The sequence below is a fragment of the Equus przewalskii genome, chromosome 6, assembly GCF_037783145.1.
Source record: "Equus przewalskii isolate Varuska chromosome 6, EquPr2, whole genome shotgun sequence".
NCBI lineage: Eukaryota > Metazoa > Chordata > Mammalia > Perissodactyla > Equidae > Equus > Equus przewalskii.
This window is the reverse complement of record NC_091836.1, coordinates 86384720-86411665: the sequence shown is the minus strand read 5'-3', so window position 1 is coordinate 86411665 and position 26946 is coordinate 86384720. Positions and strand designations below refer to the sequence as shown.

General features: G+C 45.6%; 1 protein-coding gene across 44 annotated transcripts in view; it reads left to right on the top strand.

The window, feature by feature from the left end:
- SERGEF (secretion regulating guanine nucleotide exchange factor) overlaps positions 1 to 26946 on the top strand; it is a 229504-nt gene that overhangs the window by 36724 nt on the left and 165834 nt on the right. For 24 of the 44 annotated variants that reach the window (XR_011541223.1, XR_011541222.1, XR_011541225.1 and 21 more), the window contains one exon: positions 11380 to 11546. The exons of 5 other annotated variants lie outside the window; for them this stretch is intronic. Coding sequence is in view for 33 of the 39 variants with exons in the window: in XM_070624439.1 (XP_070480540.1) it covers positions 11380 to 11546 (167 nt within the window). In the remaining 6 variants the exon portion in view is untranslated. Of the gene's footprint in view, positions 1 to 11379; positions 11551 to 26946 lie in introns of all 44 variants that reach the window. 15 more of the 44 variants (XR_011541221.1, XR_011541224.1, XM_070624436.1 and 12 more) reach the window with 1 other exon arrangement.

Genomic DNA, 26946 nt, shown 5'->3' with positions numbered 1-26946 from the left:
TTCAAGTGCTTCCTCTCTTTTATGGAGGAAGGATCCAGTTTAATCAGTTTCATTACACCAGCCCCTTTATGTAACAGGCTGTTTCCGGGTCCTGGCAGATGGTCCATAGTAACAGTGCTTTGCTGATTTGGTTGGAGCTGATCCTATGAAATGAAAAATCCTGTGCAGTAGATGCCTTTCCCAGTCCCTGGCCATGGAAAAGTCAGCCTCTGCGAGGAAGGTGCTATAGCTTTGTACTTACTGTCTCTGCTGTGACGGAAGGTGAATGCCAGGGAGGTGGTCTTAAACCCTGTCAGGTTTTTACAAAAGGTCTCACTGGGGCCTTAGAGTTTCTTGCTGGTAAAGGGTGTTTCTTCTGGGGCCTGAGGGATGGATGGGAGCAGGGAGCAGAGTGGGAGGGAGATTAGCAGATGTGGTATGGAAAGATAGGCTGTCTCACCATGGATCTGGCCTGGTGGCCCTTCACACCATGAGGATGTGCACATCCAGATGAGCAATTTGAATATAATGCAGTGCTTGTCACACCTCCCAGCAGCCTTGACGGTGGGCTTTGATCCCAAGCTTCCCCCAGCCCCTTCTGTTGAAATTGCTGGTCTCCAGGTCTCCTGATCATCTCCCCTTTCCTGGTGGGCTTGATCATAATGGCTTCTCCTCAGTGGCCTCCTCTGGCCATGCTCATAAGTGCCGCTGCTTGGTGCGACAGGCAGATCCCCAGACCACTGACAGTGAAGTGGGCATCCGTTGCACGGCCTCTTCCTGACCTGGACCTGCTGCTCGGTTCTCACCCTGGCAGGTCCTCACGTGTGGGGTGGGAGAGTGCTCCCTCTCCGTGAGTACAGCTCTGTTAGGACCCCATAGGTCTTTTAGACCCACCACTCATGGGGAAGCTGGAGAGTTTCCCAGAGGTGGGGTTAGAGAAAGTTTGTGAGGCACTGTCCAGTCAGGTCCTACGATGTCCTCACTGGTTGACCGTAAACTGGCATCCCACGATAGGCTCCCTCCCCTCCTGGCTCCTGCCCCTTGGTGAGTTATTTGCCCATAGAAAGATTGGGGGCAGCCTTTGTCTCCCCTATTTGAAGATCTTAATCTGGGCCTCTCATTAACTGAAAGCCAATTTCTCTTTGGAAGCCAAGGATGCCTATAGTATTTCTGGGGCTTGTGGGATCTCTTGGGGTTTCAAAGGTAGGACCTGGCTTCCTAACGTAACAGCTTTGATGTGATGGTTTCGCTGGCCCAGTGTATGGTTTGTCTCTAGTCCTGCTCCCGCGGGGCCTCAGAGAGGTCTGCAGGGGGAGCTCTGTCCCCACAGCCAGGTGCTGGGTTCTTACTGAAGGAACTCGAGCATTCCTCTCTGCAGGCCCAAGCGTGCTTGGGAACTGCGGCTTTCCCTTGGCTGTGCTGAATCTCCCAAGTCTCGTTCCCAGCTCCAGCCTCCAGCTCCGGCACTGTGAGTCATCATCACCAGTGGAAAACGCGGCCTCGCCAACAGCTGGGTGCAACGCTTGGCCTTTTTTATTCTTTCTTTTTTTATAACTTCACAGAGATGGAAACTGCTGATGATCTTTTGCAGTGGACAATAACTGAAGAAGTCTGGGGCTAGATATGGCAGTTCTAGGTAGGGAGAGGAGAACCCTGAGGAGATGGTGTAGGGATGTGTGTCTTTCCATCACCCAGTCCCTGGACCTTCCAAGAAGCCATCCCAGGGAGGCAGGCAGGAGGGAGCATGTGGCTCTCACCTGTCTCTATCCTTCCCTGCCGAGGAGCCAGGAGGCCTTTAGTTGTTAGCTGATGCAGGGAGCAATCGAGCTTTGAGAGGTTGACTGGTACATTTCTAAGAGGCTGTAGACAGGATGTACTGGAAGTCAGGGTCGCCTGGGTTCTAGTCTTGCTTTGCTTCTAACTCCCTATTTGACCTTGGGTAAGTCAGTCACTTTCCTTACTGGGCCCCACTTTTCCCAGCTGGAAGCAGACAGTTGGGTTTAGAAGGGTACTGAGGTCCCTTCTTTCTCTGATGGTCTGTGAGTCTGAGTTGAATGTGAAGAATTTTGAACCTTATTCCGATATTCCTCTTGAACATCTGAAACCTCCAGCTCTTTCTCCAAGTGAACAGTGCTCACCGCATAGGAAGAGTCACACAGGTGCGATTCCTCCCTCCTCCAAGAATGTGCAGCCTTCCTCCTTCCCTCTCCCCACGAGGCGGTGGACAGAGTCTACTGGGAAGCAGGAAACTGGGATTCTCGTCTGGCTCTGGCAAAATACATGTTTGTCCTTGGCAAATCATTCCCCTCTTTCAGCCTCTTTTTCTCTAAAGTCAAGGGATGACACTTGCTTCTTGGCTTCAACTCCCCCCTTTCCTCCCCCTACCCCTGCTTGAGCCTCCTAGTAGCTTTTCTGCAGGGTGTGATTCTTAGCTGCAGAAGCCCTGGGGTATGGTTTCCTTTCTTGCTGGGAGGGAGAGAAGCAAGATTATGTTTTTAATTACACAGCTAAGATTAGGCTGCAATCTACATTTTAAAATGTTATTAATAAGAATCTAAAAGTGTACAAAGAATCTGTGGAGTCTGAATGTGGAATGAGCTGGGAAACATCTGCAGAGGCACTGGCCCCAATCAGGGATTTTTCTCTGGGTGCCGAGTAGCTGCTGGGTATGACCGGCAGCTTGATGCACTGCTGCCCCTGCAGGAGCGGGGAGCCCAGCACTCAGCCGGAGCAGGGCTCACGGGCTGGCCTCTCGAGACGGTTCCTTGCAAAATGGCTTTAGAGAAAGAGTTATGGTTATTATATTACTGGCACCTCTATTTAGAGTTTATAAAGTGTTTCATGTCTTGTCTCCCTTTTCATCGTAGTGCCGAGAGGGAGTTAGGGCAAGTTTCCCGGCCCCTTCATGAGTTGGCTGAGGTCTCTTAAATTTAAGGTTTTTCCTTTCAGAAAGGTAGTGTGCTGTAGAGGAAAAGCCCCAGACAGCAAGGTGGGAGCTGGGTGCACTCCCGTGCCGCCGCCTCCCTCCCAGCTCTGCCTTTCCCCTTTCCCTACTTTATATTTCTCTAGAGCACGTAAAGTCATTTGCCACGGGTTATGTTTTATGTGTGGTTGGTCAGCTGTTGTCTTCTCCCCACTAGAATGTAAGCTTTTACCCAGGAAGGGAGTTCTGTCTGTTTTGTTCACTGCTGTGGCCCCAGCACCTGGGACAGCACCTGACGTGTATGAAGTGCTCAGGAACTATTGGTTCGATGTTGTTAATGCCTGGCTCTGCATCTCAGTAGTCCACGTGACTTGACAAAGTTGTTTATTTCCCTCAGTTCTGTTTTCTCATTGGGGAGTGGGCTGGGCTGGGTTCTGGTGTCCTGGGTGGCATACAAAAGTCCATGGGAAGAGCAATGCCTGGAACTCTTCCCTCTTTCAGCAAACACTGGGCCCCGGCTGTGGGTGAGGCCCTGTGCTGGAGGATGTGAGCAATGCAGGGAGAAGAGGAAGGACTGCTGTTCTCCACCCTTCAGTGCATGTGATGGGGGATTTTATGTGTCAGCTTCACTGGACCTCAGCTGGTCAGATACTTGGTAAACATCATTCTGGGTGATTCTGTGGGGGTGTTTTTGGATGAGATTAACATTTACGTGGTAGACTGAGTGAAACAGATTGCCCTCCCCATGTGGGTGGGCCTCATCCTATCAGTTGAAGACCTGAATAGAACAAAAGAGTGACCCTCCCCAAGTAAGAGGATTATCCTGTTTGACAGCCTTTGGACTGAGACATTGGCTCTGCAGATTTTAGACTTGCCAGACTTCATGATCATGTGAGCCAATTCCTTATAATAAATCTCTCTATATAGATCCTATTGGTTCTCTTTGTCTGGAGAAGCTTGGCTAATACAGTGGGCAACATAAGTCATGTCATCATATCATCTTTTATTTGGTGGCTTAGAATTAGTTATTGGAACAGAGGTACAAGCACATGCCAGTGGCTCCTAAGGAATGAGTGGCTTATTCTGATGAGGGGATAATGGGACACTTTAGGGAGGGAGTGGCATTTGAGCCAGGCCGTGAGGGTGAGAAGGAGTTTGGTGGGCGGGACAAGCAGGCTGACCAGCTTTGCAGGCTGGGGCACAGCATGACCCTAAGGCCTGAGAGGGAGGAAGTAGGGTATGCCCTTGACAAAGGGGCGGGCATCCAGCTCTGAGATGACAGGTGCTTGGAGGGAGGGACTGTGTGGATGATGAGGAGGCTAAACAAACTAAGCAAATTAGCGCTGGGGCTTCCTGCAATGCCCTCACCTTGTTTGGGAGAAGACACCATTCTTCCCTGCTCTTGTCTAGGAACCACCTGGCCCTGCGTGGTGGATAGTCCTGCAGCCGGTCTAGGAGCTCCTCGGGGTGCAGTGTGTCTTGACTCCTATCACTGGTGCTCCTGATATGACAGCTAATAAGTCAGTGGTGAAAATGGAGCAGCTGTGCAGAATGCCTGGCATGTTTTGGGACTCTGATCTTTTTCATGTAGGTGAAGGATGACTCTTACTGGCTGGGCTTTCTTTGTGCTCCTGGCCCATACTTGTGTCCCTGTGACTCTGAACAACCTCCTGAAGTCCTTGGGCAAGTTCAATTTTGAAGAGGCAATGTGACCCAGTGAAAAGTGGAGCTGAGGTCACGCAGACCAGTGCATCCTCTGTGGGGAAGTGATGGGGGCACCGACTCTGGGACCAGGCTGCTGGGTTCCATCCAGGCTCTGCCACTGACAGCTGGGGGACTCTGAGCCCAAGACTTCACCTTTCTCTGTGCTATAATTTCTTTACCTCTGTTTGAGGATTATAATAATGTGTACTTATGGGGTATTTTTTTGGACAAAATGTGACAATCCATGTACAGAGCTTGGCAGGAAGTAAGTTCCCTCTAAATATTAGCTATTATCATCATCATCATCATCATCATCATCATCACCACTGTCAATGTGGCTTTGCCACTTACTAGCTGTGTGATCTTGAGCAAGTCATTTAACCTCTGGGGTCTGTTTCTTTTTCTGTAAAACGGGGTTCACACCAGGCATTGATTAAATTATATAACTTGGGGCTGGCCCCGTGGCTGAGTGGTTAAGTTTGCGGCTCCGCTTTGGGGGCCTGGGATTTCGCCAGTTCGGATCCCAGGTACGGACATGGTGTTACTTGTCAGACCATCCTGAGGTGGCATCCGGCATAGCACAACCAGAGGCACTCAAAACTAGAATATACAGCTATGTCCTGGGGGCCTTTGGGGACAAGAAGAAAAAACAAAAACAAAAAAACAAAAATACCCCAAGATTGGCAACAGATGTTTGCTCAGGTGCCAATTAAAAAAAAATTATATAACTTAATGGCAGTGCCTGAAATGGAGTTTTACACAGAGTCAACTCTCAATAAATAAATTCTCCCTAGTACCTTACATATTTGTTCAGTCTCTTTGCAAGCTGCTGTTTTAGCTGAGGAGCCCATGTTTGAAAATTTTATTCCTATATTAACTTTTGAAAAATTCTAAATCTTTTGCTATGTGATATTTTCGTCATAGGATTTTGTAGACTTGGGAAATTTTACAAAAAAATAACAGGGTATACAGTCAAGTCCCAATTTTTATTTAGATTGTTAACTATATTAGTGGTCTTTGATATTAGAGTGGATGTTTTATTTTAGGACATTGGTAAGACTAAATGTGCCAATAAAATTAGATTGTACACCACTCATTTTGACACTGAAGATTTTTAGACATCGTTACTGTAGTTTAGATCAGGAAGATATCTCGGAGGTCATCTATTCCAGTCCTCTTATTGTACAGATGAGAAAACTAGACCCCCAGAGGAGAAAGGGACTGTTCAAGGTCATGTAGCCTAGAAGAGAAGCCAGGATTAGGATCCAGATCTTCTGAGTCTTAGGTTAAAGCTTCCTCTCTTCTCCAGCTCACCTGGCTTCATCCCTTTCTCCATTGCTCTCTTCCTTTTTTCCCCTAGTTTAATTTATTTGTGGTACAGTGTGCCAGATGCTATGCTTATATCTTACGAAAATCCAAAAATTCCATGGTGAAGCCTTGAGTGGTAGAGGCATTGACCCTAAGACATTGGTAGATGGGAGTTGGCAGAGAAGATTTGACAGCTTTGTAGAAACTGGGTAGAACTATGGAAATCCTTGATAAGGCTGTGCTGTTCAGTCTGGGAGAATAATAGTAATAGTGGCTAACATTTACTATTATGTATTATATAATTTATGCAAAAGTATCCTTGTAACCACCCTACAAGGTAGATATTATTGTTCCCATATTGCAGATGTTGAATAATTTGCTCAAGATTGTGGAGCCAGCAAATGATAAAGCTCAGTAGTGATGAGCAAGAAGTAGGTAGGTAGAGATGGTTAGATTCATTTGTTCATTCAGGCAGCAGCTATTTTATTGAGCACCTACACTGTGCTGGGCTTTGTTCTAGGATACAGGGATGAACAAAAACAGACAGTCCCTGCTCTCAGAGCTGACTCTCTGGAGGGGCCGACGTGAATCCAACAGTCCTCCTAATGAGTGCACGTTTATAAACTGGCATAAGAGCTCCCAAGAAGAGGAACATGGTTCTCTGAGGTCATTACAGAAAAGAATCTGATCTGGGTTGAGGGCCCAGCAGAGTTGACGAGTGAGCAGGAGTTGAACAGGTTTGGGGGTAGTGCAGACAGCCAAGGCAGAGGGAAGCAGTATATAGGCCTGAGGGAGAGTGGCAGGGCACATTTGCGCACGGGAAGTGGCCTGGTATGACCTTTCCAGCACCTGAGCTCTGAGCTCTCTCCCTTCCCTCTCTCCTGCTCTTTACATGGGAAGATTAGGCTGGATGACTCTTGGGTAGTTAGTTCTGTGTTTGACCAGTCTTTGGTTATTATCATCAAGTGCCTTTTTATAAAGTCTCTGTCCACGTGGCAGAACAAAGGATTAGTTACTGAAATGAGGTTCTGACACTCTCAGGACTTAGAATTAATGACCCTGAGAGTAACTGGTGTTTGTCAACAGATGAATTATAAATATGACAAACTCTTAGGCAGACAGTGGCCTCCTTCTCATGTGTGTGTGTGGTGTGTCCTCTAGAAGGCCTCAAAGCATCCTGGAATATTAGAGGTGGGAAGGACTGAAGAGCTTATGGCCTTTCCTCTACCTGACCCATGGGTGTTCTTTTATAGCTTTTTTTATAACATTTCTACCATCTATTTACTAGCCCCATTTTGATATATTCAGTGACATTCTGTTCCCTTTTGGGACATATTTTGTTAAGAAAATATGGATGTTCCTTATATTACACTGTAATCTATCTTCTTGTCACCTTCAGGGCCCTTTCCCTAGAACAGGGTAGAAGTTCCTCTTCCCTGAGGAGCTCAGATATTGCTGGAGCAGCTTCTTACTGTGCCCAGAGCTGGGGCTGCCGCACCTGCCTCACCGCCATCCCAGGCAGCCATCTGGTGGATGGTAAAGGAAGCTGGCTCCTTGAATATTTGTCATCCACCCACCCTCCGGAGTCTCCTCTGACCTCAGAGCACACCTCCCTCTCCCCTCCTACCCCCCACCCCAAGGCTTTTCACCTAGTAGTCTTTCTCCTCATTCACTCCCTCTTTATTTATATTTGACTATTTGATAAGATATTTGCAGAAGGCCCCAGTAGACTTAAATCATTTAGTAATGAAACAACATTTCATGATTTCCAATAACAGGACCCTTGATCAAGTACCTCTGCCCCTTTGTCTGTTTCTTTTAATGGCACACCACCTTCCCACTAACCTTGAAATCCTGAAATCTCAGAGTGGTGTTTCTCTCCTCCCGTTCCCTTTCTCTCACATCTAATGGGCGACAAGCCTTGCAAATTCTTACTTGTTCTCCCCCTATGACTTCAACCCCAGTTTCAGCCCTGGTGCGTCTTAGGCTTGCGTGTTGTGGTTATTCCTTCCTTCCTTCCCTTTTCACTTACTACCTCTGCAACTTTGGGTAAGTGCCTTGTTCCCTGTCAGTAAAGTGGGGCTGGTAGGAGTTGGGAGGGACAAGCAAGATACTACCTAGAGAGGGCTTAGAACAGAAGGCTCAGGCACGGAGTAAGTGCCATGGAAGGACGTGTCAGCTGTGAATATTATTGTTACTGGCCTCTCCAATCCTTTGCCACATGTACCATCCCCAAATGTTCCTTTCATCAGGCCCCACCCCTGCTCACAAGTCTGCTGTCCCTCCATGGTCTATTTAGCAGTAATCCCCAAAATGAGCACGATGAATTGCCAGATGATTCTAGCTCGAAATGTTTCCTCAGAGCTCCCTAGGCATTCTTTCTCAACGCTACTCATTTGACCCTGTTTTTTTCTATGCTGCATTGGGAACTTTTGCTCTGTGTATTTCTTGGCTCCATGGTTATTCTATGTTAATTCTCACAGGGATGTTCCTTTAAATTATATTTTACTTGCTGACTTTATTTTGAGCTGTTTGTCATTTTTCTCATTTATCTGGAGACACATACCTACACTTTTTGGATGACACTAATGTATTATTTTGTACCACAGTAGTATATAATTCTTTACTCTAAGGAAAAGATTCATTTGTTAATTTGTGATCTGAATCTCCTTGGGGTGGACAGCATGCTTCAGCTTAAGGCAGACATTTATCTACATTATGAACATTTTTTGTATGTGGATTCGTTGTTTTCTTTTGCACTGGGTGACCTAAAATCATAATCCTTGTGTTTAATGCCTTTATTTCAGCGCCTATAGTCCTGAGTTCTGCATGGCCTCCTGGGAAGGAGGCCATTCTAGTGAGGAAAGCTGGATGGTACACAGAACATATCCATGTGATCTGGGTTCCCCTCCTGAAATGCTGTAACGATGGCTGTGTCGTCAGCCAGGTCTCTTCAGTCTGTGTCTGTAGCTGCGCAATCATTGGCGCAACCATTGGTCTCGGAGTCAGAAGACACAGGTTTACATCTTGATTCCACCACTTGCTGGTTGTTTGGACTTGACCAAGTCATTTAACTTCGTCTCTAAAATAAGCTTAATAATCTGTACTTCACAGAATTATTATGAGGATTAGTTGAGATAGTGTCTATGAATGTGCTGGACACATCGGAGGTGATCAATTAATGTCTATTTAAAAGAAGAGGAAGTGGAAAAGAGCCTCCTCTGTCCTCTGTGAACCTTCTGATGCAGAGTATATTTTGGGGAGAAACAGACAGACAGTTTCAGAGAGTCCACCTGCCCGACTGACAAACTTCAGTTGGAGACTGAAGGCTGGACAATAGTCCGCCTGGTTTCTGGGCTTGTCTCTAATAGAATGTCTATGGCCTCCCCAGGGAGCATGAAGATTAATTAGTTAATCTTTGTAAAGTGCTTTGAAGGTGAAAAGTGCAACGTAAGTGGAATGGTTGAAATGCTATTGGAGATGTAATAATGGTAGCACCATATTCTGGCAGTCTTGCCTGTCTTGGACATCAATAATCAATAGCAGAGCAGGTTCTAAGATGTTTTTTACTTGATAAGAAAGGATTCGTTGTGGGATTTGTGATAACACATTTCTTTTTGTAATCTTGCAGATAGAAACTTGCCAGTTCTTCCCAGTAGAGGAATGCAATCAGTAACAGTCTCATCCTCAGGCTTCATGGGCATCTCCTTGCTAAGGTAGTCTGGTTGTCAGTCCTAGCCAGCTCAAGTGGAGAGACAGTTTGCCAGTTTGGGATGCTTTGTGGGTCCTGGGCACATGGGCTATTTGGTCTAATCCTGCAGAAGCTGAGGAAGAGTGTTATGTGGTTATCCAGTGGTGTGGACCACTGTGAATAACCAATGCAAAGTGGTACTATGGGCCAATAGGAGATGTGGCTTAGCCGTGTGACCCTGGGCTGGTCGCTTCTGTGAGCCTAATTTTCTCTCCTGTCAAATGGAACATAGTAATTGATGAGAACAATAATAAGGGTGACTCACAGGAGGGTGAATTTCACCCTTTCTGTGGAGAATTGAGGAGTCTAGAAAGGTTTCAAATTACTGGTGGTACATAAGCTGGACTCTAGAGATTGAGCCATAGTTTACCAGATGAATAATGTAAGGAAAGGCCGCCATGGCAGGAGGAACAGCACATTCAAAGCCATGAGATCGCACATCCGAATGGAGCCCCCCCAGTTCTTTTAATATACCCAGTACCCCATGAGCCTTTTCTCCCTCTTTGAGGAAGCTTGGGAGTCTGATTCCTGTGAACTCCTTGGCATCTGTGTTGGTGTCGGTGATCACATCAATCCTGAGAACTGTATCCCTGCAGAGCCCTGTACCCTGCAATATTCTGACATGTGCACCATGAGTCTGTGGTTGTTTTTTAGCTGACACTATAAACCGTATGTTGAATGTGGGGCCAGATGAAGCTTTGATACTAAACACAGAGTAAGTAGTAGATTTGTCTAGAATTTAATATGCATTACTTGATGTTTTGTCTCTTAAGTGAAATTTTTCTTTGTTAAAATAAACATGTATAAAGAATTTATACAGCGCACATGGTTATGCATATTTATTGCAGAGAATCTGTTAATAATCTATGCCTCATCAGATTTTGCATTTCTGTTGAAATAACAAATGCAGCACTTGGTACAACTGAATGAGTTTGGTGAATTTTCTCTTATCTGGGAGAAGAAAGGCCATTTCTCCTTTTCCAAATTTCATTTTCTTCTGTCGTCTTTAGCACTGGCCAGCTTCCCAGGTGGTGCATCTGGAGACTGAATGCTTTTCTGGCTCCCAGTGATTTTGTCCTTTTTTCTCTCTCCCTCCCTTCCCTCCAGCACACACAGACACTGGCCTTGGCACTGTTTGCGTTGCTCCTTTGGGTGAGAGCATAGCCTCCGAAAGGCCCTCTTATAATACACGGAGGGGAAAACATGTGAAACTGACTGTTAATTGAGCTCAGAGTAAGACCCTGAGATGTGGCACGGACAAGTCAGGAGGCTGGGGAACTTCGGGGTGGCTGACAGGATCCCTGGATGGAGTGAGAGAGAGGAAATCCTGAGGACAGACACCTGGGCCAAGCACAGGACAGTGTGAGGAGGGGAGAGGCTGTGGAGGCCATCCGGTGAGGTTGAAGTGTTGCCTGTGGTCATGTCCATATCTGTTAGAATGTAGGAGCAAGGCTTTAGAATCAGCCTCTGTTGGAATCCAACTGTGGTACTCACCACTTGTTTGATCTTGGGTGAGTCATTTCACCTCTCTGAACCTCAGTTCCCACAGCTGTGGAAATGGGAATTCTTGTGCTTTCTTTATAGGAAGATAGGCTCCTGGTACATTGTTGTTGGTACGAAAATAAATGTTCACACTTTCTCTTGTAATTCATTGCCTACCCATGAGAGCACAGCTGTGGAATGTAGCCTTAATTCAAATAATGTTTTATTTTAGAAACTGGCAAGGTGTTTACCTGGGGCCGTGCGGACTATGGTCAACTAGGGAGGAAGCTGGAGTCTCATGAAAACTGGAGACTGGACATGCAGGGTTTGTCTCTCCCCTGCCCGAGACCACAGAAGAGCACGCCTTCACCTCTGCATTGCTTAACGGGAGCTACTGAGGTAGGAAGTGACTTTCCATAGATGTCATGCATTCCTTTTCCCTATCTTTCAGTGAAATGTTTTTTGAGGGCCTACTGTGTGCTCATAGTCCAAGCATTATGGTAGGTTCCATGCAGGAATCTGAAGGGTCCTTGCCCTCACATTGTCTGTAGTTTAATATGGTAGAAAGGCAGTTACCCAGATAACTAAACCACAAGGCAGACTACGTAACTCCTTTAGAGAGGCTCAGAGTACTGTGGGTCCACTTCAAAGAATAAGAAATGAATTCCGGATACAGGAATTGGGTTGGGGGGATATGGCTTTGATTTGTGCCTGGGAGCATGGGTCAGACTTGAGCAAGCAGCTGTAAGAAGAGGAGGATTTTCAGCTGGGCACAACAGCTTGAGCAGAGTCACAGAGGAAGGAAAGTGAAGAAAGTGTGTGGTGACCATTGGTGGCTCAGTTTGGCTAGAGCATGGGGTGTCTGGGGGCGAAAATGAGGTGCTATCAGACAGTTTGGTGGGACCTGATCAAGGGGGGCCTTTAAGTCTGAGCTGAGGATGCTGTGCTTCTGTTTATATCTCCCAGTGTAGACAACACTGCGGTTCAGTTGCTTCTTCAGGCCCCTTTAGTTCCCTGAAATGTCTTGAATTTGTACATTTAAGGCTGAGTCTTAATTTCTCCAGGGTGTGTGTTTCTGGTACTAAATTTTACTTTACTGCTGTCCTTAAAAAAAAGAAAAGGCTAGGTTTTTGAGAAGAGTGAGGACGGCCACGCAGGAAATGTGCCTTTGAACCCAAGTTGGCTTAATGAAGGAATTCAGTCTTCATTCAGAGTCTGTCAAAAAATTAATAAGCTAGTGAGACTTCTGTAATTAGCATCAGACTAATTACAACCCTCTCCATACCTAGAGGGCTTCCCTTCCCCTGGGGCCCGCCTGGCCTCCTCCTTCCGGGTATGTAGGACGGCTCTCAATTTCTGCTGCACATCCCAGCCCTGGGCCTCTCGGGCCCTTCCTAAGTGCTGAGTTGATCTGTCTGTCTTTCTCTCTCTTTTTCTTTAATTGAAAAGGTACTAAACCACACCACAAAGACAATTTAGATGTGGTAATAATAATAATAAAACCATCCATAATCTTACCGGCCTAACACAACTGCATTCCTTTTTGCGTACACACATGTACATACTTACAAAGTTGTAGTGATAGCATTAATGGTGGTTTGTATTTGGTCTTCATTTATTTTGTCACAAATGCTTTGTTTTGTTTCCTCTTGGTCTTACAACATTATATGATCTGAAGGTTCTGGGGTTTTCCAAATCATTTTTTGAATGTTGGACATTTAGATTATGTCCTCCCCTGCTTTTTTTGTCACTATGATGGATTCTGCAGTGAATACCCTGTTGAACTGTTTCCTTCAGATACAGTATTGGGGATGAAATTGCTGGGGCAGAGGCCATGAGCATCTTGATGACTTCTGCTGTATTTCTGTAGGTTCTGTCTGAAAGGAGTCAACTCCCCCAGCAGGGAACGAGGGAATGCAGTGCAGTATTTAAGCTAGATTGTCTGCCTAGCGACTTAGTGTGCTGAGGGCTCGGTTCCTAGCTCTTTAGACTCCTCAGCTTTTCTTTGTCTTTCCCAGGACATTTGAGACTTTGTGATCAGGTAGCATAGCGGAGGCATAGAGGCCTCATGGATTTTTCTGAGTCTGGTTTTATTGGCAAGATGAGGGTAATAATACCGACCACGGAAGGACATTGACGAGGGTTACTCAGAAAGTCCTTGGCATGCAGCAGGCACCTGGTAATGGTTGATTCCTTTCTCTTCTTTCCTTTGAAGCGTTTTAATGCCCTATGCTGGCCATGATGTGTGGCTCTGTGACAGACATGGCCAGTGCAAACATACAGCCTGAGAGCCTGACAGTGAGGTGACTTATTTAGCTTCTTGCTGAGGCAATCTGAAGAGTCAACTTGCACCCTGAGCCCCTTAGCAGCTTCATTTCAGGGCTCCCCTCCCTCTCTGCTCCAGTCTCTGGGGTGCTAGTGTGTATACACTCAGGTCTCACTGCAGAGTCAGACTCCAGGCTGTTTCCTGCTGGGAAGGTGAGTCTGGGAATTCTCTCTGGCTGTTGATGTCTGGGTCTGACCTGTCAGGCATCTATTTGCCTGAGGTGTAGAGCCAGGCCAGGGGCAGCTGGAAGCTGCTAGGAGTGGGTTCACCATGGAAAAGATGACAGCCATGCTAAACTAGGCGCTGCCTTGGTCAGGGGCTTGGCCGGGGAGGTGGAGGGACACCTGGGGAGACAGGAACAGCCTCAAACTAAGCTGATGATTCCTGACCTTCAAGGAATTGAGTGTGGCCTGTAGCTGACCAATTGCCTTATCTGTCCAAGGGATAAGCAGAGGGAGGAATGAGCTGTCTGGGCTGGGACCTCAGGTAGGATGTCTGCCCAGAAGAGTCTGGAGGGACAGCCAAGCAGGAGGGGAAAGCACAGGTAGATGGAAGTGGACTGTGGTATAACCATCCCTTCCCATGAGCAAAGGAAAGCAAATCAGCACAATTACTTAGTGCTTATTATGGGCCAGGCAGTGTGCTAAATGCTTTACATCTATTGTTTCATCTTCATAATGAGCATGGGCACAGGTATTATAATCATTGCTTTACGTACAAGGAAACCAAGGTCAGAGTGGGTGAGTCACTGGCCCCAGATTGCACAGCAGGTAAACAGTGGGGCTGGGGCTTGGACTTGAGTACTTGAAGCTCACATACTTCCTGTATAGACAACGTAAAATTGCTTATGTCCTTTTGCATGTGTGCCCTTAGCTGGATGAAAGTTCTAGAAGTCTGGGAGTCAGGGTCTCTGGTTCCCTGAGAGTCTCAATTCTTTTCTTTTGAGCTGTGTCTCACATTTAGCCTGAGAAAGACTTTGAGATTTTAGACCTGCTGGGCCTTCCTTTAATGTTCATACACTGGTGAAAACTAGGTTTTTCCTGCATTATGTATATGAAACTTGTGTATTTAAGCTTTACCTTAGATACTGGGTCTCTCTAGCCACTCCGGGAAAATTCCAGGGGTAGCACAGCAGTTGGGATTAATCCCTTCAAGCACGTGTCAGGGCAGGGTGTGTATGAGCAATTTTGTTTGCTTCTTAGCACTAAACGTATTCCACAGCAGCTTTTTGCTTTCTAAGCCCCAGGTGGGGATGTTCCCTGCACATTTCCTGTGGAACGTTGGCTCTGGACTCTGTCCAAAGGTGGAAGCATTCACAACTAGGCAGAAGTGCTTATGCTCACTTAGTGGGGACACTGGGGCCTCCCCAGGATTCTGAAGCAGCTAGAATTGGGCACCTGGTATGTAAGTGTAACCGGCAGGAAACCTACTTGACTGAAGGTCAACAGCCCTTGGGAGACAAGAACTAGATGGGAGTCAGAAAGCCTGGGTTCGAGCTTTGGTTCTGCCCGGCTGAGTGAGTTTGTGCAAGCCCCTTTTCCTCCTGGACCTTCTATTCCCCCAGGATGTTAGAGCAGATGATTCCTAATGTTTCCTATAGATCTAAGAGTCCTTTCCATCTCTGATTCCATTTCATGGAAATGATCACTACTTAAATGTGTAATGGCTCCTGTCTCTGGAGTCCCTCAGTGTTATAGCCAAGTCACTTAACTCCCAGCTTCTGGCTCCACCCTGGCAGACCTGGGAATGTTAACTTATCTGGAAGTTCCAGGCTTCACTACCGTTTCAGCCTTGCTCTCCTTCTTTGCCTTGGCTCTGTTCTCTGCCCTTCGTCCTTGTCCCCAAGCCCTGTTGTTCCCTTCTAGTTCACTGGTACTTAGTATGAGGCTCCTACTCCTTGGTGCCTGGACCTCAGTATGGTCCCCCTGCTCCCTGTTCAATCCCTCATTTTTTTCAGGACCTCCCAGGTTTGGCTTTGATTCTCGTCCCTGTGGCTGTGCCCTTAGTGCCAGGGCAGGCAGACCTGGTGACACTACCTTCCTGGATTCCCTGCCTGACAGCCCCTCTGCTGGCTCTGTCTGTGCCATCCCAACTTTTCTGCTCTCTTGCCGTACCTCCTTCTTGGCTTTGGGCTCTTGCCCATTCCATAGTCAACCCAGTAAACATTAGTTGACACCTGCTGTGTGCCTGCATCAGCCACATAGTGGTGGTGCGTGGGGAAGTGGTTACAAAGATAAGGAATACATGATCTTTGCTGTCAGAGAACTTCCAGGAACCTAGATAGATAAATCCTTACCGTACAGAGTGAAAAAGTGCTATGAGAGGTATGTATAAAAGGCCAAGGGCTCAGTAAAGATGGAATGATTTATTCTGAAGTCACTAACAGAAAAGAAGTGTTGTTTGAAGTAGGTTCTTAAACATGTAGGAGTTTAGCAAAGGTGAAAGGACATTCCAGGAAGAGGGAGCACAACAAGCACTAAAACTGTGAATCCAGGTCCGTGTTTAACTCCTGGTGCAGTTGGGATGCCTGTGCGTTCCAGTGGTCTGGTCTGGCTGCCTGTCTAGCCTGCCCCATCACTGCCATCCCTCCTTCTGATAGGAGTATGATCTGAAGGAAAATAACTTCCACACACGTTATCTCATTTGATCCAAGTGTAATGCTATGAAATAAGGCAGAAGGGGGATAATTATCATTTTCTAATTGAGGAAACTGAGGCCCAGAGAGGCTAGCTAGGAATTAGGAAAAGACACAAGACAAAAAGCCTGAATCCCAGTGTTTCTGAGGGCCTTGCTCTGGGCTCAGTCTGCAGCCATCGTCCTGAGTCATGTTCCTGGTTTAAATTCTGCCCACGTTTGGTTGAGGAGCACCAAATGCCAGTGAGGGAGCTCGGTGTGCACGTGCACGTGTGTGCACACGCACAGCCAGTGGAGCAGAAGCGGGAAACGTGGCAATAAACAAGAGCTGAACCAGAGACAGGGTAATTCTCATGCCCAGATGCCATCAGCCCTCATTTTGCTGCAGGACTAAAACTGTTTGTTAGAGGATCAACCTGTGCACAGGGTCTCAGTGAAATCTGTCAGAACGAGTGGGAAAGGAGCTATTTTTAGTTTGCAGAGTCACTCACTCGGCTGTGTTAGCTGAGGTTTGAGCCAGTCCCCTACGCTTTCTACAGTGTTATTTCTGAAGGAGAAATACCACTTGAATGCTGTGTAAAACCCATTAATGAACCTGGAAGTTTCCAGGGCATCTTTGTCCTGCAGCTCCCTCGGAAGGCTGCTTTTCCTGAATGACCTTCCTCCTTTCCTCTATTTATGCATTTCTAATTTTAAGTTTGTGTCAAGACTGTGGGACTTTGGTGCCCTAAATAACACAGAATCTACCACCAGCAATCAGCTGAGTCCAGAGGGCTCTGGCAGAATTGAACACAACCTGAAAAAGCATTCCCAAGTAACTCTGTGGTGAGGAACCTGTGGCGCCTTTGCCGTTGTTAGACGAGTGTGAGGTTGCTGAGGCCATGGCGCCCGGGCAGTCAGAACCTTCCAGGTGTAGCTAGTTTTCGAGGCCTCCCCAAAATGGCGTAGCAGTGTTTACCCAAAGACTGTTTCGTGGGAGATTAGAAAGGCCAGCACATTGGTGCTGTTGCTGCTGACCTAACGGGAAGAGAAGTAACACACACAGTCTCAAAGCTGTGGACTGGTTTTGTCTGTGTGAACACTCAGAAGAGAGGAAGAATGACCAGACAGGGCTGGGCTGCCTTGTTTGAAAGAGGTGGAAAAGGATATGATACAGCAAGTGCTTACTTACTACCTGCGCTTTTCGTATTTATTTATAGTTAATCATCTCTCTCTTAACACTAAAACATAAGATCCAAGAGGGCAAGGGCCTTGTCTGTCTTGTTCAAAGCTGTGTTCCCAGTATCCAGAATAGTTCCTGACACTTCATATGTGCTAGCAGATGTTTGCTGACTGAATAAGTAAAAAAGGAATGAAAGAAATGGTTTGGGAGGGATGTGCTCTTCTTCTGTCTCCCCACAGTCTGCGCTCTCAGTTCCAGGCCAGTTCAGAAATTCCCGTGTTTTTAGGCATTTGAGGATCAGATGTCCTGCAGAGCCAGAGAACAGACAGGCTTTGCCCCTGTGATGTGCTTGAACAACCCTGAAGTTTCTTACGAAGGCTGTTGGTGACGAGGCGTATAGTCCTTTAACACTTCACAATTTACTGAGTGCTTTCACGCTTATTCATCTTTGGCTTTTCTTCTTTAATCCAGCAGAGGCTTGTGTATACCTGTCTGTCTGAGCACTGCATTAGCTGAATAGGGGAAGCAGAGAAGAGTGGAACAGTTTCTGTCACAGGGCTCAGATAAATTCATTGCGGGACAAACAGAACATGACAATGGCTGTAAGAGAGAGTCTGACAATGAAAATATGTTGATCCCATCCCTTCCCATGTCCTTGGGGACCTTTTCTTTCTTGCATTTTCAGTCCTTGTGGTTCTGTTGGGTTCTATAGGGTTGGGGTTGGGGGGAGTTGGGGTGGGAGGTGGTGACTGGAAAGGCTTCCTGAATTGGAAGCTTTGACATTAAATTAGTTCTCAAGGGAGCTAATATAAAGTAACAGGGGAATCTTGGCAAGAACTTGCATTAAGAGGAAAGCAGAGGAAGAGCAGCCAGATAGAGACTGAGTATTGACAAGAGAGGGAGAAAGCAAGCCAGGAACTGCAGCATCTCAGAAGGAAGGAAATTTCAACAGGGAGGTCAGAGACTGAGAAGACCCTGGATCTGCTGACGGGGAGGTGTGCTGACACTTTGGAGAGAAGCTTTGGTGGAAAGGTGGAAGCTAAAGCAGGGACATGGGGAATGAAAAGGTGATGAGAAACTGAGGCTGCAAATGTGAATGACCCTTTCAGGAGATTCGTTGGCCAAAGAAGGATGAGAACAGGCTCAGGAGCTTGAAAGGAGAGCTTGGTTTGAGTTGGTTTTGTAAGCTCAGGGAAACTGGAGGGGGTCAGAAGGCTAAGAGAAAGGATTAGAGAGAGAGAGAGAAAAGCTTATGAATAAAGATGCAAGGAGAGGCCATAGCCGGAGCCAGGCCCCCAAGGAGAGGAGAGAGAGGATTGACATCACTGTGAAGGAATTGGTTCTGCCAAGGAGGAAGGACACTTTTTTTCCTGCACAGGAGTGGAAAAAAAAGGGAAGATATGTGGGGATAGAAGTTTCAAGGTGGACCAGAGAAATGCTTTTATTGAAGTGTGTGTATCCTTTGTCACCATGGTATATCTTAGTTTTATTTATTTCCTCAATAAGTGTTTACTGCATTCTACTGCAGGCCGTGCACAGGGCAAGGTGCCCAGAATTCACAAAGAAAGGTCAGAGTTGCTGCCCAATACTGTAATAAAGTAATTATGAATGTGTCCATCTCTAAATCAAACTGAGTTCTTTGAGAGCATATTCTGTCTTATTTGTCTTTGTATTAGAAGTGTGCTGAAAAAAGTGTGAGAGCTCCTGTTGGGTGGCTTGCATCTTCCTCGTTAGATTGAAAGCCATATTGTCTTCTGGTGTGATGAGGTTAGTGTGGGAGGTCTCAGGGATGGACTAGTTCACTCTACTCTGTAGTGGGTCCATCCAGCACAGTCTGGCAACTGCCTGGAAGTAGGAGAAGAAAGACATCATTATTGGCTCTGACCCCTGAGTAGTGGGCAGGGCAGATGTGGCTGCCTTTGTTCTAGGGGTGAGGAAACTAAAGTTCAAAGAGAAAGCTGTCACGAGTTCCAGATTGCATGGACAGGGCAGAACAGGACTTGAACCTGCCTCTCAGGGCTCTCAGTCTTCTCATTGCCAGCTCTGTGACACCAACATCTTCCTCTCTGATCAGAGAGGACAACTCTGATCAGAATGTGGCCCTGGACTCTGGCTTTTCTATAACTAGGTGGTAGTTGGGTCTGCTGGAGACCTGGTAGCTGTCTCTAGACTCACAATCTGAGTCAGTGGCTCATGAGGAAAAGCAGGGGGAAAGGAATAGCCTCAGTGAGGACTGGGGCAGTGAAAACAGCTCCTGACTGGTGAACCGTAGTGCCTACTGGAATTGGAGGTCTGATGGACAAAATCTTGAATGTGGAGTGAGACCTGAGTTGGAATTTTTGCTTTGTCACCTACAATCCATGTGACTTTGGGTCAGTCTAAACCGCTCCAAAGTGGGAATAATAATATCTGCTTTACCTTGCCCGCAGGGTTATCGAAAGGTGCATATAGAAGATATATAAGGGCTTTGGTAAACTCTAAAGTGCTGTGCATCAGTTATTTGTTCATAGCATATGAGCCACTCTATGATTCAGATACAGGTTTTGTTATAAGTATAGGTCAGAGCTGCTCTTATCTTTCAGTCACTTGAGATCTTAGGAACTACGTACAATTGTCTTGGGTCTTGTGGGAAACACTTCTCAGAATCAGAACCTGTGATGATAGTGGAGGCCAAATGTTTGGTAATCCATAGCCAAACTCCATGCAGTGTCTGAGAGCATGAATTCTTGTCGAGGTAGCCATCAGCGTCTACAGCAAGGATGCTTCTTGCTTGCGCTCTCTCAGCAGCAGAGGAATTTCATCAGCACTGATTTAAAGTCCCAGTGACCTCCTATGTCACTACCATGCTCTGCAGCATTATGACTGCCCCGGCCATGCCCAGGGTCACCCTGGAGCTGACCAGCTGTCTTTTGTTGCATTTGACCTTGAAAACTGGGCTGTCCCAGGGTGAAAGTAAATCACGCAGAGGTTTAGAGTGAAAACAGAAGCCAATGAGGGTTTAAAGGAGGTTGCAGTAGTTTGATGAAAGAAGTGCAAGGTCTGTGAAAGCTGAGTGAGCTGTGCATGGATCCGTTGGTCGGGGAACTAAAACTACCTCCATCTCTACCACTGTCTCTGTAGCTTGGGCCTCCGTCATCTGTTGCCTTGTTACAGTGGCAGCCCCTTAGTTAAGAACCCCTTGTCTTTAGTCTGGCCTCATCCCAGCTGCCCCCACCCAGCTGCCAAAATGATGTACTAAAATATAAATCTGATCGTGCTATGCTTTCTTTTTTAAGATCCTTAGAAAATACAGAAAACATTCATCCCCACAATAAATGCTTAATGGAAACCTGCATATGGGAGAAACTAAGCCAAGCCTTTAGGATGTAGTGGAGAATAAGACCCAGCCTCTGCCCTTAAGGAGTAGGAAAAGCTCACAACCCATACTCTTCATAGCCAGAGTGCAAAGAATGGAGTTCCAAGAGTGTGAGTGCCAGGAAGGTTGTCGGCCTGTTCACCACTGTGTCCCTATCACCTTGATTAGAGCCTAGCACACAGTAGGTACTCAGCAAATAATTGTTATAGGGATGAATGTATGCCTTTTCTTTTTAATGCCTTCCCATCCAGGATGAAGTCCAAAATCTCTGGCTCGTCACAAGAAGCTCTTATTGACCCTGCCCTATCAGAATATGCAGTTTCACCTTCTGCTCTTCTCTACCTTGCCTTCTGCAGTTCATCCATACTGCACCAACAGAGTCATCATGTTGTTTGATACTTCTGAGTCTTTGCATGTGGTGGTTCTTCTGCTTCCCTTTGCCCTTGGCTACTTGGACAACCACTACCCATCCCCCAACAGATAGTAAGGATGATGTCTTATATTCATCTCGGTATTCCTACCATCCAGCCTGACTAACCTGCCCCTTCTTTCTTTCTTGATTGAGTTTTTCTTTGCTTGGTGTCATTACCCACCTTCCTTGGCTCTGTTGAGCTGTTGTCCCTCAAACCCTTTTCCACTTTCCATCTACCTCGGTTGTCCCTGATCCTTCTTGAGATTCCAGATCTGGAATTTGTTGACCTGCTGGAGGCCGGGCTCCTTGGCTGTGATGAACCCTGGCCTTCCTTTTGTCTTTCTTAAACACCATCTCTCCCCCACAGTGGTCCTGTCAGACAGCTAGGCCTCTCTACCAGTTCCACTTGCACAAGAACCCTACCCTGAGCAGGGCCTAGACTTTGTCAGTCTCATTGCCCAGGGACTGGACTCTGTCCTGGATCCCCAGTCACTTGAAACCTTGTTCTGGATGGCTAATTCCCCAGCAGAATGCCATCTGCTGGACTTTGAGGGCTGCTTCCTGCTTGGAGGCCATCTTTGATATTGGCACTGGCCTGAATCAAGCCTCTCTCTGCCAGGCCCCTTTGGGTACTGTATATTGGATGGTTGTCTTAGGAGCCAGCCCTGTAGTCACCTTCTTCCCCAAAGGTTATTCCCATCCAGTTCCAGCCTCTTCTTGGCCTGTATGTTCTGAGCCACTGAGGCCTTGCCTGGCAGGGGCCCCCTGACATAGATAAAGAGAAAATATTGCTCTTATCACTTCCAAGGAAGCAAAACCAGGCCATTCTGTTGGGATGCGGCCTTCAGTACCCCAAGTCCCCAGCCTAGTTGGTGGAGGGACTGCAGAATGATGGCTAGAAAGAAGGAGGTTAGTCTTTGTCTGGTTACATAATTCCCTTCTGTGATGCAGTAGTTCTCTCTGTGGGAACACTGTCGGTGGTGGCCACCGCCTGCATCTGCAGCTTGCTGTTTGGAAGGGAGTTCTTTTTACTGGATGCCTGGTATTGTCTTAGATTAGGGAGACTGGCTGTAGATAGCAGAATTGGAAAGAATCAGAGATGTCATTGCAAAAAGATCAGCTGATACAACAATCAGTTGTGAAGCCTCTGGCTTTTCAGAAGGGCCAGAAGTAATAAGGAGAAAGCAAAGCAGGGGGCAGAGTAGGAGCCCACTCACAGGTGCTGGGAGGCTGCTGGTGTCTCCCGTGAGGACCTTCCCATTGCCACTTCAGGAGCTGGCTGGGGAAGATTGCTCATGGCTGCTGAACAAAATTTGTGTGTTGTAGCCAGCACTCCCAGGACTGAGTGAGCAAAGTTCCTCACTCCAGGAAGGTGATTTAGTCATGAGTATCTTCTCTGTGTTTTTATCTCCACTTGGTCCCTGTTGGATAAGATTTTTTATTAATTGCCTGGAGCATGCACATCATGTGAGGATAGAGTCTACATGAAGCTATATATATTGCCGTAAATAGGAGAAGGACTTGGAAGAATCAAGAGACTTTTCACTGTGGCTTGATTCTTGGACACTGCTTTACTTCGCCGAGCCTCAGATTTTGCATCTGTTAAATTGATATTACACTTATTAGGCCTGCCTCTCCAAGTTATTGTCAAAATGATGTCGTGAATGTGAAAGCATTTTATAAACTATGAAGCAATAAACACATGTAAGTTGTGTTAGTAGATTTCTTTGTCATATCCAACCTTCTGTGTGTTTTCAGGAAACTCTGATTTCTTGTAGGTCTGTGGAAATCGTTGTCGGTTATCACAGAGCTGGAGTTTCATATGAATCATTTCCATGATTCTTGTGTTCCTCTTGCTCCATCAGTACGTGTCGAATACCCAGGGTGCGTTCATTACATAAGAGCGGTGGACTTGGAATGTGACAACAGGGAGGACACAGAGTCCTAACACTTTCTAAATGGGATGTGATTGATAATATAAATCTCCTTCTGGTAAGAAATGAGGACATGTGAGAAGAGAGATCTAGAAGAGTGTTGGCCAGGTCTCTTGAGTCTTTGAGAGAGCTTCTTAGAGGGGATGAAATTTGAAGGCTAGAGGAGAGTTTGGTGGGAGGCAAGCTCAAGCCTCTTTAGGCTCCTGAAGGATCTAGGGGAAGAGGCTGGTTCCTTCTCAGGCACTGAACCTGGGAATGGTGTTGACAGGCTTGGGTTTGAGCACTGAGGTTGGCAGTTAAGAAAGACTTAATTGGGAACAATAGGATTTTTTAGAAATAATAATAATGATAGCTCCCATTTGTTGAATATTGACTATGTGCCATGTATTGTGCTAAGCAGTGTTCAAACATCACTTTTAATTCTAACAGCATTCCTCTGAAACGTTATATATTTTATCTCATTTTGTGGATGAGGGAACCAAGACTTGAAATAGCTTGTCTAAGGACACAGACAGGAAATAGCAGAGCTAGCACAGTGCTAAAGTTGTGGACTAGAGGACATACAAGAGCCTGGATGATGGTTTTCCAGGTTGAAGGGCCAAAAGGTGACTATGAATGCTACTCACTCCACTCCCACCCTAGACGTGCAGATGGTACCAGAAGAGGTGGAGCCTGTGGCAGCTCCTTGGTGCCTGGGTGCAGACTAGGGGAGGCACACCTAGCAGAGCCACCGAGTGGCTTTCCTTCCCCAGAAACTCCCACTTTAAAGCTGGGACAGTGAAGTGTGCCTTTGAAGAGTTGAGAAAAGATATTTTAATTGTTCACGATTCCTTCCTGGGCTTCTGTTTCCGTTCACAGTGGCAGCAAGAATGAGTTTGGGAGTATTGCAACCCCAGCCCCTTACCTACAAATCTAAGTTGTACCACTTTACAAGGCTCACATTAGAGCTTACCCAGCTGAATCTTTTCTGGACAACTCCAGTTGCCATTTCGAGTTTAAGCTACCTGAAGACAGGTACCATGTCTCGATTGCAGCTTGATCTTCAGTACATGGTACAGTGCCCATCAGAAAGCAAGTGAATGGGGTTTATTATGGAACTAAATGAAAACCTGTCCTCACTTAGCGTCTGAGTGAGTCCCCTGTTACTGTTTGATTTCACTGTAACATCTGGTCACCTCATGTGTGGTGATCTTCCAGAGGAGAGCATCTGGTGCTGAAGAGTGGGTGCTGTATTTTAGATTGTTTTTAAATTTTTTTGTTGAGGTCATAATAGTTTATAACATTGTGAAATTTCAGTTGCATGTTACTATTTGTCAGTCACCATATATATGTGCCCCTTCAACCCTTGTGCCCAGCCCCCAACCTCCTTCCCTCTGGTAACTACTGAACTGTTCTCTTTGCCCGTGTTTCTCTTCCACATACAAGTGAGATCATACGATGTTTGTCTTCTTCTGTCTGGCTTATTTCACTTAACATAATACCCTCAAGGTCCATCCGTGTTGTTGCGAATGGGATGATTTTGTCTTTTTCTATGACTGAGTAGTACTCCATTGTGTATATATGTAAATATATATACCATATCTTCTTTATCCATTCGTCAGTCAGCGGGCACTTGGGTTGCTTCCACGTCTTGGCTATGGTGAGTAATGCTGCAGTGAACATAGGGGTGCATAAGTCTCTTTGAATTGTTGATTTCCAGTTCTTTAGATAAACACCCAATAGTGGGATAGCTGGGTCGTATGGTATTTCTATTTTTAATTTTTTGAGAAATCTCCATACTGTTTTCCCTAGTGGCTGCACCAGTTTGCATTCCCACCAGCAGTGGATGAGGGTTCCTTTTTCTCTCCAACCTCTCCAACATTTATTATTTTTTATCTGGGTGATTATAGCCATTGTAACAGGTGTAAGGTGATATGTTACTGTAGTTTTGATTTGCATTTCCTGGTCCTTAGTGATGTTGAGCATCTTTTCATGTACATGTTGGCCATCTGTATATCTTCTTTGGGAAAATGTCTGTTCATATCCTCTGCCCACTTTTTGATTGGGTTGTTTGTTTTTTTGTAGTTCGGTTGTGTGAGTTCTTTATATATTATGGAGATTAACACCTTGTCGGATATATGATTTGCAAATATTTTCTTCCTGTTGTTGGGTTGTCTTCGTTTTGATCCTGGATTTCTTTGCCTTCTAGAAGTTCTTTAGTTTGATGAAGTGCCACTTGTTTATTTTGTTTGTTTGTTTCCCTTGTCTGAGTAGACAGGGTATTCGAGAAGATGCTTTTAAGACTGATGTCAAAGAGTGTACTGCCTATATTTTCTTCTAGAAGTTTTATGGTTTCAGGTGTTACCTTCAAGTCTTTGGTCCATTTTGAGTTTACGAGTTTTGAGATAGTGGTCTACTTTTATTCTTTTGCATGTGACTGTCCAGTTTTCCCAAAACCGTTTATTGAAGAGGCTTTCCTTTCTCCATTGGATGTTCCTTGGCTCCTTTTTTGAAGATTAGCTTACTGTAGTTGTGTGGTTTTGTTTCTGGGGTTTCAGTTCTGTTGCATTGATCTGTGTGTCTGTTTTTGTACCAGTACCATGCTGTTTTGATTGCTATAGCTTTTTAGTATATTTTGAAGTCAGGGATTGTGATGCCTCTAGCTTTGTTCGTGTTTCTCGGGATTGTTTTGGCTATTCGAGGTCTTTTGTTGCCCCATATGAATTTTAAGATTCTTTGTTCTATTTCTGTGAAGAATGTCATTGGGATTCTGATTGGGATTGCATTGAATCTGTAGATTGCTTTAGGTGGTATGGACATTTTAACTATGTTTATTCTTTCAATCTATGTGCATGGAATATCTTTCCCTTTCTTTATGTAATTATCAATTTCTTTCAGTAATGTCTTATAGTTTTCCTTGTATAGGTCTTTCATCTCCTTGGTTAAATTTATTCCTAGATATTTATTCTTTTTGTTACAATAGTAAATGGGCTTGTATTGAGTTCTTTTTCTGTTAGTTCATTATTGGAGTATAGGAATGCTGCTGATTTTTGTAAGTTGACTTTGTATCCTACAACTTTACTGTAGTTGTTGATTATTTCTAATAGTTTTCCTATGGATTCTTTAGGATTTCCTATATATAAAATCATGTCATCTGCCAACAGCAAGTGTTTCACTTCTTTGTTGCCTATTTGGATTCCTTTTATTTCTTTTTTCTTGCCTAATTACTCTGGCCAAAACCTCCAGTACTATGTTGAATAAGAGTGGTCAGAGTAGGCACCCTTGTCTTGTTCCTGTTCTCAGAGGGATGGCTTTCAGTTTTTCCCCATTGAGTATGATGTTTACTGTGGGTTTGTCATGTATGGCCTTTATTATGTTGAGGTACTTTCCTTCTGTACCCATTTTATTGAGAGTTTTTATCATGAATGGATGTTGGATCTTGTCAAATGCTTTCTCTGCATCTATTGAGATTATCATGTGGTTTTTGTTCCTCACTTTGTTAATGTGGTGTATCACATTGATTGATTTGTGGATGTTGATCCAACCCTGTGTCCCTGGTATGAATCCCACTTGGTCATGGTGTATGATCTTTTTTATGTATTGCTGTATTCAGTTTGCCAATATATATATCACATAACTCTATTAGCAACCAACACAGCTATCCCCTCACAGACCTCTCCAAGCCTGCTTCAGAGGTCATGGAGCTCAAGTCCCCAAGGCTTCTCCACATGCCTGCTGTTTGAGCTGGCCCCTTCCCCCACCATTCAATAGTGTATGAGATTCAAAAAAAAATCCTAAGAAGCCAATCAGAATGGCTGGAGATGAAAAACACAATGAATGAGATAAAGAAAAATCTAGAGTCGTTGAATAACAGAGTTGATATTATAGAGGACTGAATTAGCAATCTAGAGGACAGAAATATAGAAATGCTTCAGATGGAGAACAGAGAACTAAGACTAAAAAGAAATGAAGAAACTCTCCAAGAAATCTCTGACTC